We start from the raw sequence: 16,299 nt of genomic DNA, 5'->3' as shown, positions 1-16,299 counted from the left end.
ACATATATATATATGTATATATACATATATATATATATATATACACAAACACACACATACACAGATATGTATGTTATATGCATATACACACATGTAGATTTTATATGTATACACATACATGCATATACATGTAGGTACATGCATATATGTGTATATACTTTTTAAAGGAAAGAAATGGAAACAAAATTCATATAAAATAACATCCTGTTTGAAAATGTTTAATTGAACTTTATCATTACCTTTTAGATAAAATACAAATACCTTGGCCTGAAATTTTAGGCAGTTCCTAATCTGGCTCTGACCAATCTCTGTAGAGATATAGTCCCATATAGGACTTTATAGATAAAGTTTTATAGAACTTTGCATTTGTTTCCACTCTAGTTGCCAGCCAACCAAGACCTTTTGCTGTTCTGTCAACTAGATATTTCATCTTCCACCTCCATGCATTCAAAGGGCCTTTTTCCCCTGGATTCTCTCATTATTTTCACTTTCCCAAATCTCTACCATCCTGCCAGTTTCGGTAGTTCCTCCTTGAAGGATTCCCTACTCATATGCTTTCTCTATCCCTTGGTGCTCTCTCATTTTTCAAAGAATTTCTAGAGCTCTCTATGTGATCCTACCATCCCCTGCCTTGTTTTATATTTTATTCTGTTCATATTTTATTCCCTGAGTTGAATGTAAGGCACATGAGGGCAGGGGCTACTTTTTTTTCTTTCTCACATCATTTCTTAATATGATTTGAATACAATAACATCCACATTTACTGAATTGAAATGAATAATAATACAAGGCAGATTTATTTTTAAAACTGACTGATGTTTAGTATGAACCAGGAGTAATGGTAATGCTGGAAATTTAGAGTCAGAGGATCTGGATTCCAGTCTTAGTATTAGGATTTTTGAGTAAGAATATCAATTTATTGATTATATCAGATCATTAGTTAGGCCAGCACCATAACCAATAAAATGACAAGAGGTCCTCTTTCAAAGACCAGAGACCCTGAAGTCTGGTCAGACAGCTTAGTAAATAGAATTTTAGAAGCTCATTATTAAGCCTCTCCCTTGAAAATCCCAAGACTTTTCTAGTTGGTAGAATTTTTTTACCAACATAAACACACTAGCCCTCCTAGGCTTAATCATTGCCACTATAGGCAAATCAGCCCAATTTGCCCTCCACCAATGACTACTCCCAATTATAAAAGGGCCAACCCCAGTATCAACCCTTCTGTATCCAAGCACTATAGTTGTAGCAAGAATTTTTCTATTAATCTGATTTCACCTGATAAGAGAAAACAACCAAACAATCCTAACAATTGCTTTATGTTTAGGGGTGATCACAAAACTATTTCCAGCTATTTGCGCAATCACACAAAATGATATCAAAAAAATTGTAGCATTCTCAACATCAAGCCAACTAGGCCTAATAATAATTATAATTGGACTTAACCAATACTTAGCCTTCCTACACATTTGCACAAATGCTTTCTTCAAAGTAATACAATTCTTATGCTCTGGCTCCATTATCCACAGGCAAAATGATGAACAATACATTAGAAAAATAGCGATCTATTTACTTTACCAATCACATTGTCTGTCCTAATAACAGACAGCCTAGTACTTATAGGAACCCCTTTTTTAGTAGGATTCTACTCAAAAGATTCAATTATGGAAGCCCTAAATATATAATATACCAGGGGAATCATGAATCATGTAACCATTGGAAAATATTTTAAATAAAAAAAGGAGGGGAAAAAGAAAGTGTAATAAAATATTTGTAAAATCAATGAAAATAAAATAAAATACATCATCTACTAAGGCATGAGCCCTAACACTGACCCTAATTGCTACCTCCCTCACAGCCCTTTACAGCTTATTCATTATCTGGTTCTCCATACTCGGTCATTTCTGCTTCCCATCAATATCATCTAAGAACAAAAACAACCAAAATCTCATTAACTGCATCATACAACTAGCACTAGGCAGCATCTTTGCGGGCTTTACCCTAGCAATAAGCATTCTCCCAACAATCCTAATTACCATGACTATGCCAACTCTCATTAAAATATCAGCCCTCATCATTACCATTCTTGGCCTTCTTATTGGCATTGAGCTTAACTCCTTAACCAACAATAAATGTCTCATCTACATAAACCATATTCACAACTTCTCAAACATATTAAGATATTTCACCCACATCTTACACTGAGTTTCACCCCTAATAGACTTACATTTAGGCCAATGCATTGCTGCCATGCTAATTGTTCTAAAATGATATGAAAAAACAGGACCCAACGGCCAAGCGAATCTCCACACAACAGCATCTTCTTCAATTACCTCAACCCAAAAAGGCCTAATCAAAATAGGCTTCATAAAATTCATAGTTTCTACCCCTCTAATACTTATTTAACCTAATGCACACAAACCACTTCTAATACAATATAGATAGTAATAAACAAAATCCACCCTAATAGTACTGAAGCCCATCAGCCACAGCTGTATAACAAAGAAACCCCAGTAAAATCTTGACTCCCACAAAAACACAATACAGAATAAAAAAAACTCTACAGTCGTACTCACTTCACCTTCCCCAGGCATAAAATATCAAATTGACTCTACTGGTAAAACAAATAATATATTAAAAGCCACAGCATTTCCCACTCAACTCTAAGGATACTCTTCTGTAGTCATAGCAGCAGTGTGACTAAAAACCACCCACAAATAAATTGCAAAAACTATCAGTCCTAAAATAGTATCTTCTAAACTAATATGTGGCCAATTAACATGTGGCCCCTCAAACTATCCACCTCTCCCCATCTCCATGTCAAGGGAGACACATTCACAAGAAAAGGACCCTTCTCTTCTTCATTTATTAACCAAATTCTTTTAAAAATTGGAGATTCCTAGGAACATTTATTAACCAAATTTTGTTAAAATTCGGAGATTCCTAAAAACAAGGAAAACATAAAAATCTGTAGTCGGGATGGTCCCTGTCCCTGACACAGGAATCCTATCCAATATACAGGCACTGATATATGAATTAATAAAGTATGTGCAAAATAGATTCTCACACTGGTTTTGCTATTTTATTACTACATGACCTTGGATAAGTTATTTAATTTGTCAAGGTGCCTCAGTTTCCTCATCCATAAAAGAAGAGAGTTGAATTAGCTACTGTAGATCCCGCTATGGTATAGTGAATACAGTACTAGGCTTGGAGCAGGTAAGACAAATTCAAATATTGTTTCTGACACTTATGAGCAATGAGAGGATAAAAAAATCATTTACTCATCCCAGAGTCTCAGTTTTGTCTCTAAAACAGGATTAATTATATCTGTCTCACAGGATTTTGCTGTGAGGCTTTAATTACATCTATATCTATACACATACATACGTATACATACATTCATATATACACACAAAAATATATGCATACATAAACACACACAGGCACCTAAGTGGTATAGTGGATAGAGTCCTGGAGGCATGGAGTCAGGAATTCTTATCTTCTTGAGTTTAAATCTGGTGTCAGACATTTATTACCTACATGATCTTATACAAGTATATTTTGCCACAGTTTCCTTTTCTGTAAAATGAGTTAGAGAAGGAAATGGCAAACCATTCTAGTATGTTTGCTAAGAAAACCCAAAATGGGGTCATAAAAGAGTCAGGCATGGTTGAAATGACCGAACAACAATATATACACATAAACACATATTTACAACATATATAATATGCTCATTTGCATGTATATATGTACAAATGTAATATTATATGTAAATAATGTATTATACATGATATATTATCTATACAAATATATATTACAAATATATACATATGTACTTTGTAAGCCTGAAAAAGATATAGTTAAAACATCAGTTGTTATTTTTACCTGATGATTCTATGAAAAATAATATACTGCCTTTACAAAAGTTTGACTGATCTGGAATGGATTCAAAACAGTATAAATAGTCTAATCTAATTGCCCACAGGTGGAAGTGGAGGCTTTGTCTAATGATAGAAGCAATGGAACCACAGATATAGAGAAGGACAGATTATAGTGTTTTCTAGGTTGGATGAGTAGTTTGAGCTATGAGGTGTTAGCTAAGGCCTTTTCCATTTTTCCACTGTCAGAAAGAATCACTTTAATACTTCCCCATATCTCTTAATAATGAGGCCCTGGTTCTAATCGTAAGCAAAAATGAAAGAGATGGTTCACAAGTTGTGGTTCCCAATTGTTCACAATTTATTGCCTTTTCCTTATTGCCGCTTTTTGGAGTCATCTTAATAAAGTCAGAGTGATTTAGCCTAGGGAAGAGAAGACTCAGGGTTTTTATAATCAGTCATCTTTCAGTGTTTGAAGGACTTTCATGGTCCCAGAGAGGACCAGAGCAGAACCAATAGATTGCAGAGAAGTAAATTTTATTAATATGGGGGGGTGGGGTGGGGAAGAGGAACTTCCTAAAAATTTTAGCTGTCTAGAAATGTAATGGTCTATTTTCTGGGCAATCATAATTTACATGGTGCTTTACAAAGCACATTCATATATGGTTTGCATGCACTTTCATTCACTTTTCTTGCAACAACCTCACAAGATGTTATGCTCCCCATTTTATGGATGAAGAAACTGAGGTTCAAAGAGGTAAACTGCCCAAGGTTACACAACTAGTTAAGTGGCACTGATAGACTTTGAATCTAGGTTTTTTTTTTAATCTAATTAGAATGGTTTGTCCACTGTGCCATGGTAGCAAATTGAAAGGTACTAGGTGATGACTTGTTATGAATGATATAAATGGGATTCATGCCTAAGGTACAGGTTTGATTAGCCAATCTATAACAACTATTTAGACTCCTGAGAATCTATTCTTTTACACAGGGGCCAGGGGACCAATATGGACTACCTACCCATGGAAGCTCAGGTAAATAGATTCCCTAATAGAAACTAGAGGAGACAACTGATTGGTTAAGAGCAGTAATTTACTAGAGAAAGGAAACATGGAAAAGAAAAGTTCTTTATAATACTGGTAACATAGTTGGTCTTGATTACCATCTAATTATTGAAACTCAGTGAATAAACCTTGTTATGCTTCTGATTTGAGGTTGAATTTCAATCTGAGCCCATGCTGAGAAAAGCTCTTAATTCATCATCAGAGCAATATGCCATATTAAAGATTTGAAACAAAGAAGCAGTAACAAGGCAAGCCCACTGCTGAAGTAGTTTCACGAGCCAGGTGTATTTAAAGCATCTTCTAACAACTAAAGAATGATGTTAATATATTTAAAACAACAACATAAAAGACATAGTTACTGTGATTATTGTCAACAGTACATTGGCACACATTGGATCTTAGATTTGCAAAATGCAGTCTTTCTTTAAAGCACAAAAATCATTGGGGGGGTGGTGCAGTTGTTTCTAAATGTTTTGTGTTAAATATATATTACGTAGAGGCTATTCAGAACAAGTCTGACTCTCCCAACTCACCACAGTTATAAACATATGTGATCTATCTTGGACTTCCCTTTTCCCTGCCTCTGTAGAGAAAAAGTAGTCATGTTTTTCCTCAGCCCTTCCTGAAGGAAGATTGTTTCCTTCTTTGTCTTTATATCTCTGGAACTTGGCACAGAGAAGATGTATAACTGGCTACAGTTTCCTTTTCTTAGGAAAGTATTTGCTTGCCCCTAAAATATACTGAAAAGCCATTCTATGAAAATATCACAGAGAGGCAATACCTCATTAAGAATAGCTATTAAGACCCATATTTCCTTTAAATATATTGAGATGATTCTCAATACACCAAGTTTTATAAAACTGAATTTTTAAAAAGTTGCTACCACAGTTTAGTTATTGGCTCCAGATTTTAAATTCTGCCACTGCCAGTCCGTTTATCCTCACACCACCTGGATTTCATTTCCCACCTTTTGAAAACGTAAACAGAAGCATCAGACAATCCGACAGCTCTGCTGATGGTTGACAGCACACATGGTCTCAGATTCAAATATTTACGTTGCAAGCATTTCATGTTTCCAATAGCCCAAATATTTGAAAATGGATTGGGATAAAAAGAAAAGTGCCTTAAAGTGTTCAGGAACCATATAATCATCTTTGGAGAGAGCTAGAAAGCATGGCTGATTTACAAATCACTTATTTCATAGGAAAAGTAAAACATACAATTCCAGGAATTATAAATACTCCATTTCCATGGGGTATTTAGTCGAAATCAAAACATTTTAAACTTGGTACAGTTTTTCCCTTCTTGAATGCCAATGAATCAATTCTCATAAACATGTTTTCAAAGTGTGAGCCACAAATAGTAGTACATGCTTGTAGCCTCTGCTACTGGGAAGAATGAGAGTGGTGGATTGCTTGAGTTAAGGAGTTCTGAGCTTCAGAAGAATTAAAGCTGATAAGATGTTCCCACTAACTCCTTTCCCCACTAATAACAATAGAATGAGTCACTGAGAGTAGAAGATGGGAAGAGGAAGAAGCCAGGTTGCTTAAGGAGAGGTGAATCATCTCAGATTGGTAATTGAGTAGGTCAAAATTCCCAGGCCAGTGAAAAGTGATGTCAGACTATGTATGGTTGCTAGACTCCTAGACTGGGCTGGAAAAGAGTAGGGAGAGATAATCTCAAAAACTAAAATAAAAATTTTGTGTATACATGTGTATGTTGCTAATTAGTCTTTGGGAATAGAAAAAAAAAGTACAAATAAAAATCTCTAGGTTTGACTAATCTTTTCTGGAAGATGGGGAAGGAACCACATAATGTTTGCAGGGCCTTCTCCTGGCATGAAGGAATCCATGAATAACCAGGACAACATACAAATTCTGCAGAGGTAAACAGAACAAATCATTAACTTAAACACAGGAGAAGGCATATTTTAGCATCCATTTGCACACAATCCTTCAATTCCTGGTGTATAATTTGAGCAACGCACTGACAGCTCCTTAAGGACTCATTAGACTTTCTGACAATGACATGACAAAAATCCAGAGTATCTAAAGGGAAAGAATCTCTTTCTAATTACATCAGGACCTCAATCAAGTTGGGAAGCAGGTCTGGTAGGAAGATTAGTGTGCAGTGATTTGGCCAATGGGTAAAAGAAGAAAAGAGATGTAGAGAGCACAAATAATCCAGAATCCTGGATAATTAGCAACACACCCTTTCTCCCCTGCAAAAACCCCAAATTGCCTATCATTTCAAACCTCATTGCCTTGCATGAGAAACCCTTTAAAATCTTCTTAAATTCAAAGCAGTTAAATAACCTTCAAATACAACTTTCAATGTGTAGTTTTTCACCCCTTTATTATCAACTCATCATCAGAAGGAAGCTAAATAGAAATATAACTGTGAGGAAAAATGCTAACATAAGAGGATGGGAATAGTGCAGGGAGCCATAACAACTGAGGCTGTGTTGATGTACAAATTAAGAATCAGATCATCATCTCTGGGACCAATTTTAGTGTAGGTATCACAAAGCAAAGCTAAGCATTTCTGTGAAATAGGCAATATTCCTAGCCAGTAAGATTTCTTTTAGGAAGATTAATTATTGATTTTTAAAAATAAATCATCTAGGGTCATTTTTGTTTGTTTTTATCCTGTGATGGTTAAGATCTGAATTTACTATCATTTTCATTTCCTCTATTTCTCATTAAGAAAAAAATCTTTAAGTGAATCATTGGTCAAGGGAGAAAGGAATCCTTGAGGACCCAGGCAAACATGTTTCTGAGAGCAGTCTGTTTTCCCAATGTGTTTTGCAAGTAATATAGCATATTATTTTTTTGACCTTTGGAAGGTAGCAGGGAACAAGACCTTGGGAAGTCTCCAAGAGGTACAAGGTAATTAGAAGGATGAGGACAGCAATAGCTGGTGAGAAAAGCAATAATGTGCAATTTACACATACCAGAAATTCTTTGGCATTCCATCAGAAGGCTATATAATTCAAAAGATGAAAGACAGACTATTCTGTTAAGAGGACAACAGTCTAAATAACATAGTAGTAACCAACATTACCTCATTCTTCATTTTACATGCCAAGCATGACAATGCTCTTTACCTTTCTGCCACCAGTGTTGATGCGTAGTGGTGTTAGGAAAGGGTCGAAGATCATATGACTGGTTTCTATGTTGACTGGTGACTGTCGTTTTCCAACAGAACAAAGATTCCAAGCTGAGTTGACCAATCCCCAGAAGGAAGGAACTATAAAGGTAAAGGAGAACAGTGAAGAGTTAGAGAGGGAGTGAAGGCTGAGGACAGAGGAAAGAAAATATTTGCAGTACAAACTGCAGAGCCAACTTTTACAAATGAATAAGGCTCACGGTGCATCACTGTCTACTAGAGAAAGCACACACATGGATATATAGGATCATATATTTAGAGCTGGAAGGGACCTTGGGGTCTACCTATTTAAACCCTTTCATATTAAAGATTACAATCTATTCATATTACAGATGAGAAAAATGAGGTCTAGAGGGCTTAACACTGAGTAGGGGAAAAGTTGGGATTTGAATTCAGATCATTTGACTCCAAATTACTCTTTGAACTGTACCATCAAGCCTGGATTTCAGTCTTTACTTGTTTCAGCTCTGTGATCTTAGGATTTATAGGCCATTAGGATGACAGAGGTGGGGCATGAATAGATACTAGACAGAATACTGGACAGGGGCAGCTGGGTAGCTCAGTGGATTGAGAGCCAGGCCTAGAGACGGGAGGTCCTAGGTTCAAATCTGGCCTCAGACACTTCCCAGCTGTGTGACCCTGGGCAAGTCACTTGACCCCCATTGCCTACCCTTACCACTCTTCCACCTATAAGTCAATACACAGAAGTTAAGGGTTTAAAATTAAAAAAAATGGTCTCAGATACTTACTGTCTGTTTTACTGTGCTATTGTTCAATTGTTTTTTAGTCATGCCCAATTCTTCATGACAACATTTGGGTTTTTCTTGGCAAAGATCCTGAGTGGTTTGCCATTTCCTTCTCCAGCTCATTTCACAGATGAGAAAACTGAGGCAAACAGGGTTAAGTGATTTGCCTGGAGTCACCCAGCTAGTAAGTATCTGAAGTCAGATTTGAACTCAGGAAGATGAATCTTCCTGATTCCAAACCCAGTGTTCTATCCGCTATTCCAACTGACTGCCCATACTGTTAGACGCTGACAAGTCATTAACTGTTCTGCCTCATTTGTAAAATGGGGGAAATAATAGCATCTACACTCTAGGATTGCTGGGTTGTTATGAGGATGAAACAAGATTACATTTGCAAAGTGCCTTTTAAACTTTAAAACACTATATAAATGCCAGCTATCATTATTAATTCACCTATTCTTTCCATATCTCAAGATTTAGAAGGACAGATTGATCCTATTAGGGAGGGATGATTTGAGGATCCATTGGTTACTATCTATACTTGGCAAGTTTGAAATTTTTTGAGATAGACACTTACAAATATATAGAATCTCAGGGCTTAGAAGAACCTTGAAGATCATCTAGTATACGCTCTTATCACTGCGCTATTTTAGTTGTTAAGCACTATCATATTAATATAGCATTAATTTGGGGAGGCATCTTGGTATAGTGGATAGAGTCTTGGACCTGGAATATAAAGACCTGACTACAAGTCCCATCTCAGACACTAGCTGTGAGACCCACAGACCCACTCACAGCTAGTCAGACCCATTATCCCCTCTGAGCCTCAGTTTCCTTATCTAGAAACTGGGGATAATATCAGCATTTACTTTTCAATTTCTCATCTTTTCTTTGGAGCCAAACTTAGTCATCATAATTGCAAAACATTCCATTTCATTATACCGTTCTTTTCATTGATATTGTTGTAGTCATTGTAAATATTGTTTTTATCTTTAAAATGGGACAGTTAAACTTATGACTTGTGAACCTCTACTACACAATCAGTTGTGGAAATCTTTTCAAGTTTCAGTAAATATCTAATATTTATCAATCTTACCATACAGTAATACCATAATTTATTTAGCCATTGCCCACCTGAAGTGCATGTACTTTATCATTCTTTAGGCCAGAAAAATGCTGCTATGAATATTTTGGTAAATATAGACCTTTGCTTCTCTCTTTGACCTCTTTCAGGGATGAACCTAGAAATGCAACTTCTGAGCCAAAGGGAGAATTAAAATATCCTTTTTAAAATATAGTAATAGTGCATTCATGTGTCTATTTCCCTGCAACATCTCTAATGCTATTTCTGCATTTGTCATCTTTGTCAGTTTATTGCATGTGTGACCTTGGATTTGTTTTGTTTTCTACTTGTTTTACTGTTAGTGATTTGGAGTAAAATTTCCTATGATTTGGAATAGTTTGCAGTCTTTCTTCAAAGAAACATTTGGTCAGTATTTTGACCTAGTATCTATTCCTTAACCTATTACTTTGCAGGTGAGAAAAGTGAAGCCTAGATATGGATAGCCCTTGTCTTCGAAAGAATAGAACCTAGGCTCCAAACCCAGGGCTCTTTTTGTTATATTATGTGCCCTGAACCCATAAGGTATTTTGGTAAGTTGTCAAGACCAAAATGATATGACAAAAAAATTAATAATTAAATTATTAAAATTAAAATTTAAAAATTAAAAATTAAAAATAAATTTAAAAAATCACTCTCACCCATCAATTATGGACAGAAATTTGAAATCCTACCATTGTAATTTGATTGTACTCTCATCCAGACAAGCACTGTATCATTATCCTATTGCTCTCAGAAGGAGATAGCATTTATTTAATGGAAAAGAAAAAAAAATAGTATTTAGTGCTCTCTCTATATATGTGTAAATGATATTAAATTTCTATGTTAAATTTAAACTTTCAATTGAATGGATTTCCATATAGAAAGACATTCAGACTTTTTTTTTAATTTAGAGAAATAACTAGTGTAGGATGAACCAAGAACAGTCTAAAAATTTGTTTTCAATGAAAATACGACTTGGAGTTAGGCTTCAATTCTTTCTTTAGACATATCTGGTAGTGCAATGAATGGAATACTGGGCCTGGAGTCAGGAGGATCTGGGTTCAAATATGGCCTCAAACAGTTAATGTGTTTGTGTGTGACTGTGGGCAAGTCAATGGAGATAATAATAGCTCCGAACTCACAGAGATAATAATTGTAAAAGTGTCTGGTACATAGGTGCTATCTAAATGCTTATTCTTTTATTCCTCAGCTTGACCCTAAACACAAATGGATCCAGGTCCCTTTATAATCTAGTTCCAATTTACTTTTTTCTATTTTATTTCATACTTTTTATATTTGTGCTCCAGACCCAAGGAGCCACTGACTTCTTTTCTACTCTGCTTTCATTCCTTTGGCCATTCTAAACCATGTCCTCTTGAAATCTCCATCCTCTATCAAGACTCTTACCGAATGTCATTTCTTAAATGAAACTTTCCCTCACCTTCCCAGTTAGGAGTAGTTGTAAAAATTTATATCCTATTTCTACTTTCCATGTACTTCTCATAATTTAATGTGTATTACAGGTGTCCCTTCCACATGGTGGGAGAGATTAGAGGTTATAACACCCCAGGATCTAGAAATTTCTGTAAACATTTTTGGCCCTCCCCTCATGTCAGAGAAGAAATCTGAATTTTTTCTTTTTCTTTTATTGGGTATTTATAGTACTTTGTTGCAAAATTTTGGAATTGTGTATATTTATGGTATTAAAAGATAAAATATATTATTATACTATATATATTGTTCATTTCTGAATTTCTAAATTTTTTCTGTGTCATCTGCTCTGCTTCATGTGTTGTCTGTGGCTTTTGCAATTCCCCCCACCCCAAATTGCCATTTAATTTTTTATGCCTACCCACTACATATCAAAACTGCAGTGGGGAAAGTAGTAATGTGTACAGGATACCTGTACTTGTTTATATGCACATCCTACCATCCCTGTTTGGTGGTAAGCTTCTTGAAGACAGAGGTCAGGTCTTATTTATTGTTTTACCTTGGCACCTGGCATAATATTGGTTGGATTTTATACTTCACACTCAAAGAGGACCAAAATGATGTCATTAGTAATGTCTTTTGACTTAAGCATAAATTGAATTTAAGTGAGGCAGAGTTACACAAAAGTCATCATCCCATCCAAATCCAGTGGCATGACAAAAATCGAAACAATTGGTGATGGCATGGGACCCAGTAGACAACTTTGGCTTCTCTGATATTTAACCAAGCTCTAAGAACTCCACAGTGCCCACTTCTTTTGCCTTGGCCTTTAGAACAAACCATTCTCATCCTCCCGTTCTAACTGGAAAAGTCTTCACATGCCTGGGCTAGACGTCTCCCCAACTCACCAATGAGTCTGAGGCCTTTCAAATACCCACAACTTGGTTTTAGCCTGTCTGCTGAGGTATTTTTACTGTTTTTTGTGGTGAATGCTCTATCTTCTTAGAGCCATAGGTGAGAGCAGGTGGACCCCAGAGGAAGATGAGCATCCCTGTAAAGGGCTCAGCAAGCCCTCACACCAGAGGTGCTAGCCTTCCCTGAATATACTGTATAACCCCTGGAACAATGTATTGAATACCTATAGCTGTTTCACCCCTTCTAATAAGTCCATCATGTCATAGGAATTGACTATACCAAGAATAAATCTCTCTTTTCTCCTCCCCCTGAGGAGATATCCTCAGAGTTTCTTGCTTTTTGCTTCTTGCTTCTGAGGCTGAATACCCATCAAGGAAGCTACAACTACCTGGGATGCATTTTCTACTGAGGAAATCAATGAAGCTTCAACTTATTTTCCCTTATAGTCAGAGTATACATTGCTAGCTCAATTACATATGGAGGACATTGGAGCACAGAGGAATTAATCAACATGACACTGTCAGAGGTGGAAGTAGAATTCAGATCTACCAGATCACAAAATTCTTTACCCTTTTTGGAGGTGGGAACCCAAGTAATATTGTAAGACTGAAAGATATACTAGTGAGCAAGGAGGGCCACCAGAGTTGTCTCTATTAATGGGCTTAAGTAGGAGTCCTTTGAATTTCTGTTGTCCTATATTTGACATCTTGTTATTTTTGGTACTTCCAGGGAATGCTAAGGACCTTTTCCCCTCTTTTGGAGGAAGCCCTGGGAATGAGATAAAAACTGAGGTACCAGGGGAAACCCAGGGGGTGGGGTAAAGTGGGTCAAAATTTGATGTTCCTGGTGAAAACCTAGGGTAGGGCAAGAGCCAAAGAATTATTTAGTTGTTAAGCTTCCAAGATCAAGCCTAGCCTATGTGAGTCTAGAGCTACTATAATGGTACAGCCTTTAATTGGAAAGCAGAAATACTTAGCCTGAATGAATCAATGCAGTTAAAACTCTAACTCCTTCAAATTTAAAAGGACCTTATTGGCTCAGCTTTCAAAACATAGACTACAAAAAATGGTTCTTCCAGACAAAGAATTTGAGGCCTATGTTTATAATCGAATCACAACTTATGATCTGTTTTGTTATTCTGAAGCTTTATACTTTTTCCTTAGACTCTTATTTATGCTTCTAATTTTTAGCATCTCTTGTTCTGATCCCTCATTGAAAATCACTTAATATCTTTAGGGAACACTATCTTCTGGCACAAAAATGACATTTGTCAAATTTCTCAATTCTATAAATTCAAAAACATAGTTTTTAAACAAAATAAACTTCTTCCTTTTGAGTTTTTTCTACAACCAGAGAGGTTAAGAGATTTGCCCAAAGGCACACATTTTATTTAAAGAGAAAGGGAAGGGAAATCCTGAAAAGGATTTGGAACCAATCAACCAAAATCAAATCTCAACTTTTTTTTTTTCAACAACTCATTATCAAATCCTTTCAAGTTTCAAAAGAAGTATAAAAATAATAAGAAGGTTTCTGGGTTAAGGTGGCGGCAGAGTAAAAAGCAGCTGCTTGACCTCTTCTAACCCATTCATACAGGACTCCTCAAAAAGACATAAAAACAAATCCAGACAAACAAAGGGACCACACAACAGGGTGCGGCATTGAAGGTACTTGGAATCGGGACACTTTCATGCTAAAAAGGGGTGAAATAGCTCTTGCTAAAATGCGAGCTGAGCAACCCCCTACCCCCCACACCACCTACAGTGCCAAAGCCAGCTCAAAGGAGTTAGAGCAAGTTTGGGGCACCAGTTAAGTCATTGGCATCTCCAGGGCCTGCTCCTGAGTGCAGGAAAACTTAAGAACCCAAGAGGCTAACGAATGTGCTGACTTTGAACACAGATCCTGAGCGCAGGCACAGACTCAGATCCTGAGAGCAGGCATGGACCTTGAGTGGGGACCCAGCTCAGAAGGGTGCACTACTGTGGAAGCAGCGCCCTGAGACTGTTAAAGGAGCTTTAGGCAGAAGAACAAGCAAGTGGACCACCAGGAGGCTTGACCCTGAGAACAACTAGACCTGAGACCTCAGGAGCATAAAGAGAGCAGACAGACCCTGGGCATGAGGATAAAGCTGAGAGGGCACGCAGCTCACAATGGCAAGCCAGACTCAGGAACCCCAGAAGAGAAAGATGAAGAAGAAACCTTTAACACTCGACAACTTTTACACAGAAAAAATTAAGACAATGGAGCAAATGGCAGAGGAGAACAAACAAGTAACCATATCCAAACCTTCCCAAAAAAAATGAAAATGGGACACAAGGTCTTGAAGAGTTCAAATCTAAGATTATGAGAAAGATGGAAGAGATCTGGCAAGAAAATAACAGTTTAAAACACAATTTCGCAATTGGAAAGTGAGGCAAGTAAATCAAAGACCAGAAATGACCAGATTGAAAAGGAAAACCAAAACATTACAGCCCAAAACCAGTCTCTAAAGTCTAGAATTGGGCAATTTGAAAAACATGCCCTCAAATCAAAAGAATTCATAAGCAAATTGGAGATCAAAATCAAACAGCTGGAAAACAGGGCAGACCAAATCGAAAAGGAAAATCAAAAGCTTATAGATAGCAGAAAACAAGTCTCTAAACACAAGAATTGGGCAAATAGAAGCCAATGATCTCTCAAGACAGAAAGAAAAAATAAAACAAAGTCAAAGGACTGATAAAATAGAAGGAAACATGAAATATCTCAATGAGAAATTGACAGACCAAGAAAACTGGTCTAGAAGAGACAATTTGAGAATCATTGGTCTTCCTGAAAAAGCAGAAATTAATATAAATTTGGACTCCATGCTAAAAGAAATTATTTAGCTATACTGCCCTAAAGTTCAACAACAAGGGGGCAATATAGACATTAAAGGATTCATCGATCACCCTCTACACTAGACCCAGAAAAGACAACCCCCAGGAATATAATAGCCAAATTCAAGAGCTTCCAAGTAAAAGAAAAAATCTTACAAGAAGCCAGAAAAGACAATTCAGATATCAAGGAGCACCAATCATGATCACACAGGATCTGGCAGCCTCCACACTAAAAGACCGCAAGGCTTGGAATATGATATTCAGAAAGGCAAGAGAACTGGGTCTACAACCAAGGATCAACTACCCATCAAAACTGACTATATACTTCCATGAGAAAGTATAGGCATTCAACAAAATTGAAGATTTCCAAGTATTTGCACAGAAAAGACCAGGACTAAATGGAAAGTTCAATATCCAACCACAAAAATCAAGACAAACATGAAAAGTTAAATAAAAAACAGAAGGAAAGTAAGAAAACTCACATTTTTTAAATTTGCCTCTTTAAGGGCTTCAATAAGATCTAATTATCTGTATTCCTAAGTGGAGAAATATTATGTATAATTCTCCGTAGTGAACTCTATTCACTATTATGGTATTCACTATTATAGTAATTAAAAGAATTATTCATAGGGATATGTTGGAATACTAAATGGTCTAAGATGATATGGGGGGGTGGGAAAGAGGGGGTGAATAGTAGAGGACACCAAGAGAAACTTGAAGGAATAAGAAAAATAGGATATTCTATTACACACAAAGAGAGCATGGGTAGGGGAAGGGATGAATACTATTATGAGAAGGAGAGGAAGAGAGCATTAAGAGGTAATATTTAAACCTTACTCTCAGTGTAATCAACCCGGAGAGGGAAGAGTAGCTATATTATCCATTGGGATATAAAACTCTATCTAACCCTATTGAGAAAGTCAGAAGGGATAAACCAAGGGGAGCAGGGGAGTGGCCAATTCTGATGAGAGTAAGGCTCAAGATTTGCTTATTTATCACCCCTTCATATTCCCTTCTACTATATTGATTCTTTCATGTCTTCTCATGGGAGATAATATATCCCCAATCCTTTCTCATTTTCTTTTTCACAGTATATTACTATTTCTTATTCCTTTAAAAAATAATATCCCATTCTATTCA

At 36.5% G+C, this 16,299-nt stretch overlaps 1 protein-coding gene across 1 annotated transcript in view; it reads right to left on the bottom strand.

Annotated features, from left to right (window-relative positions):
- The window catches only part of CA10 (carbonic anhydrase 10), a 696,068-nt gene that overhangs the window by 395,457 nt on the left and 284,312 nt on the right, over window positions 1–16,299 (bottom strand). Inside the window, exon 3 of the mRNA XM_044676329.1 lies at window positions 8,052–8,194. Coding sequence (XP_044532264.1) covers window positions 8,052–8,194 — 143 coding nt within the window. The remainder of the gene's footprint in view (window positions 1–8,051; window positions 8,195–16,299) is intronic.

This window comes from Gracilinanus agilis, chromosome 4 (genome assembly GCF_016433145.1).
Source record: "Gracilinanus agilis isolate LMUSP501 chromosome 4, AgileGrace, whole genome shotgun sequence".
Taxonomy (NCBI): Eukaryota; Metazoa; Chordata; class Mammalia; order Didelphimorphia; family Didelphidae; genus Gracilinanus; species Gracilinanus agilis.
The sequence above is the reverse complement of the archived record's forward strand: the minus strand, read 5'-3'. Positions and strand labels throughout refer to the sequence as shown.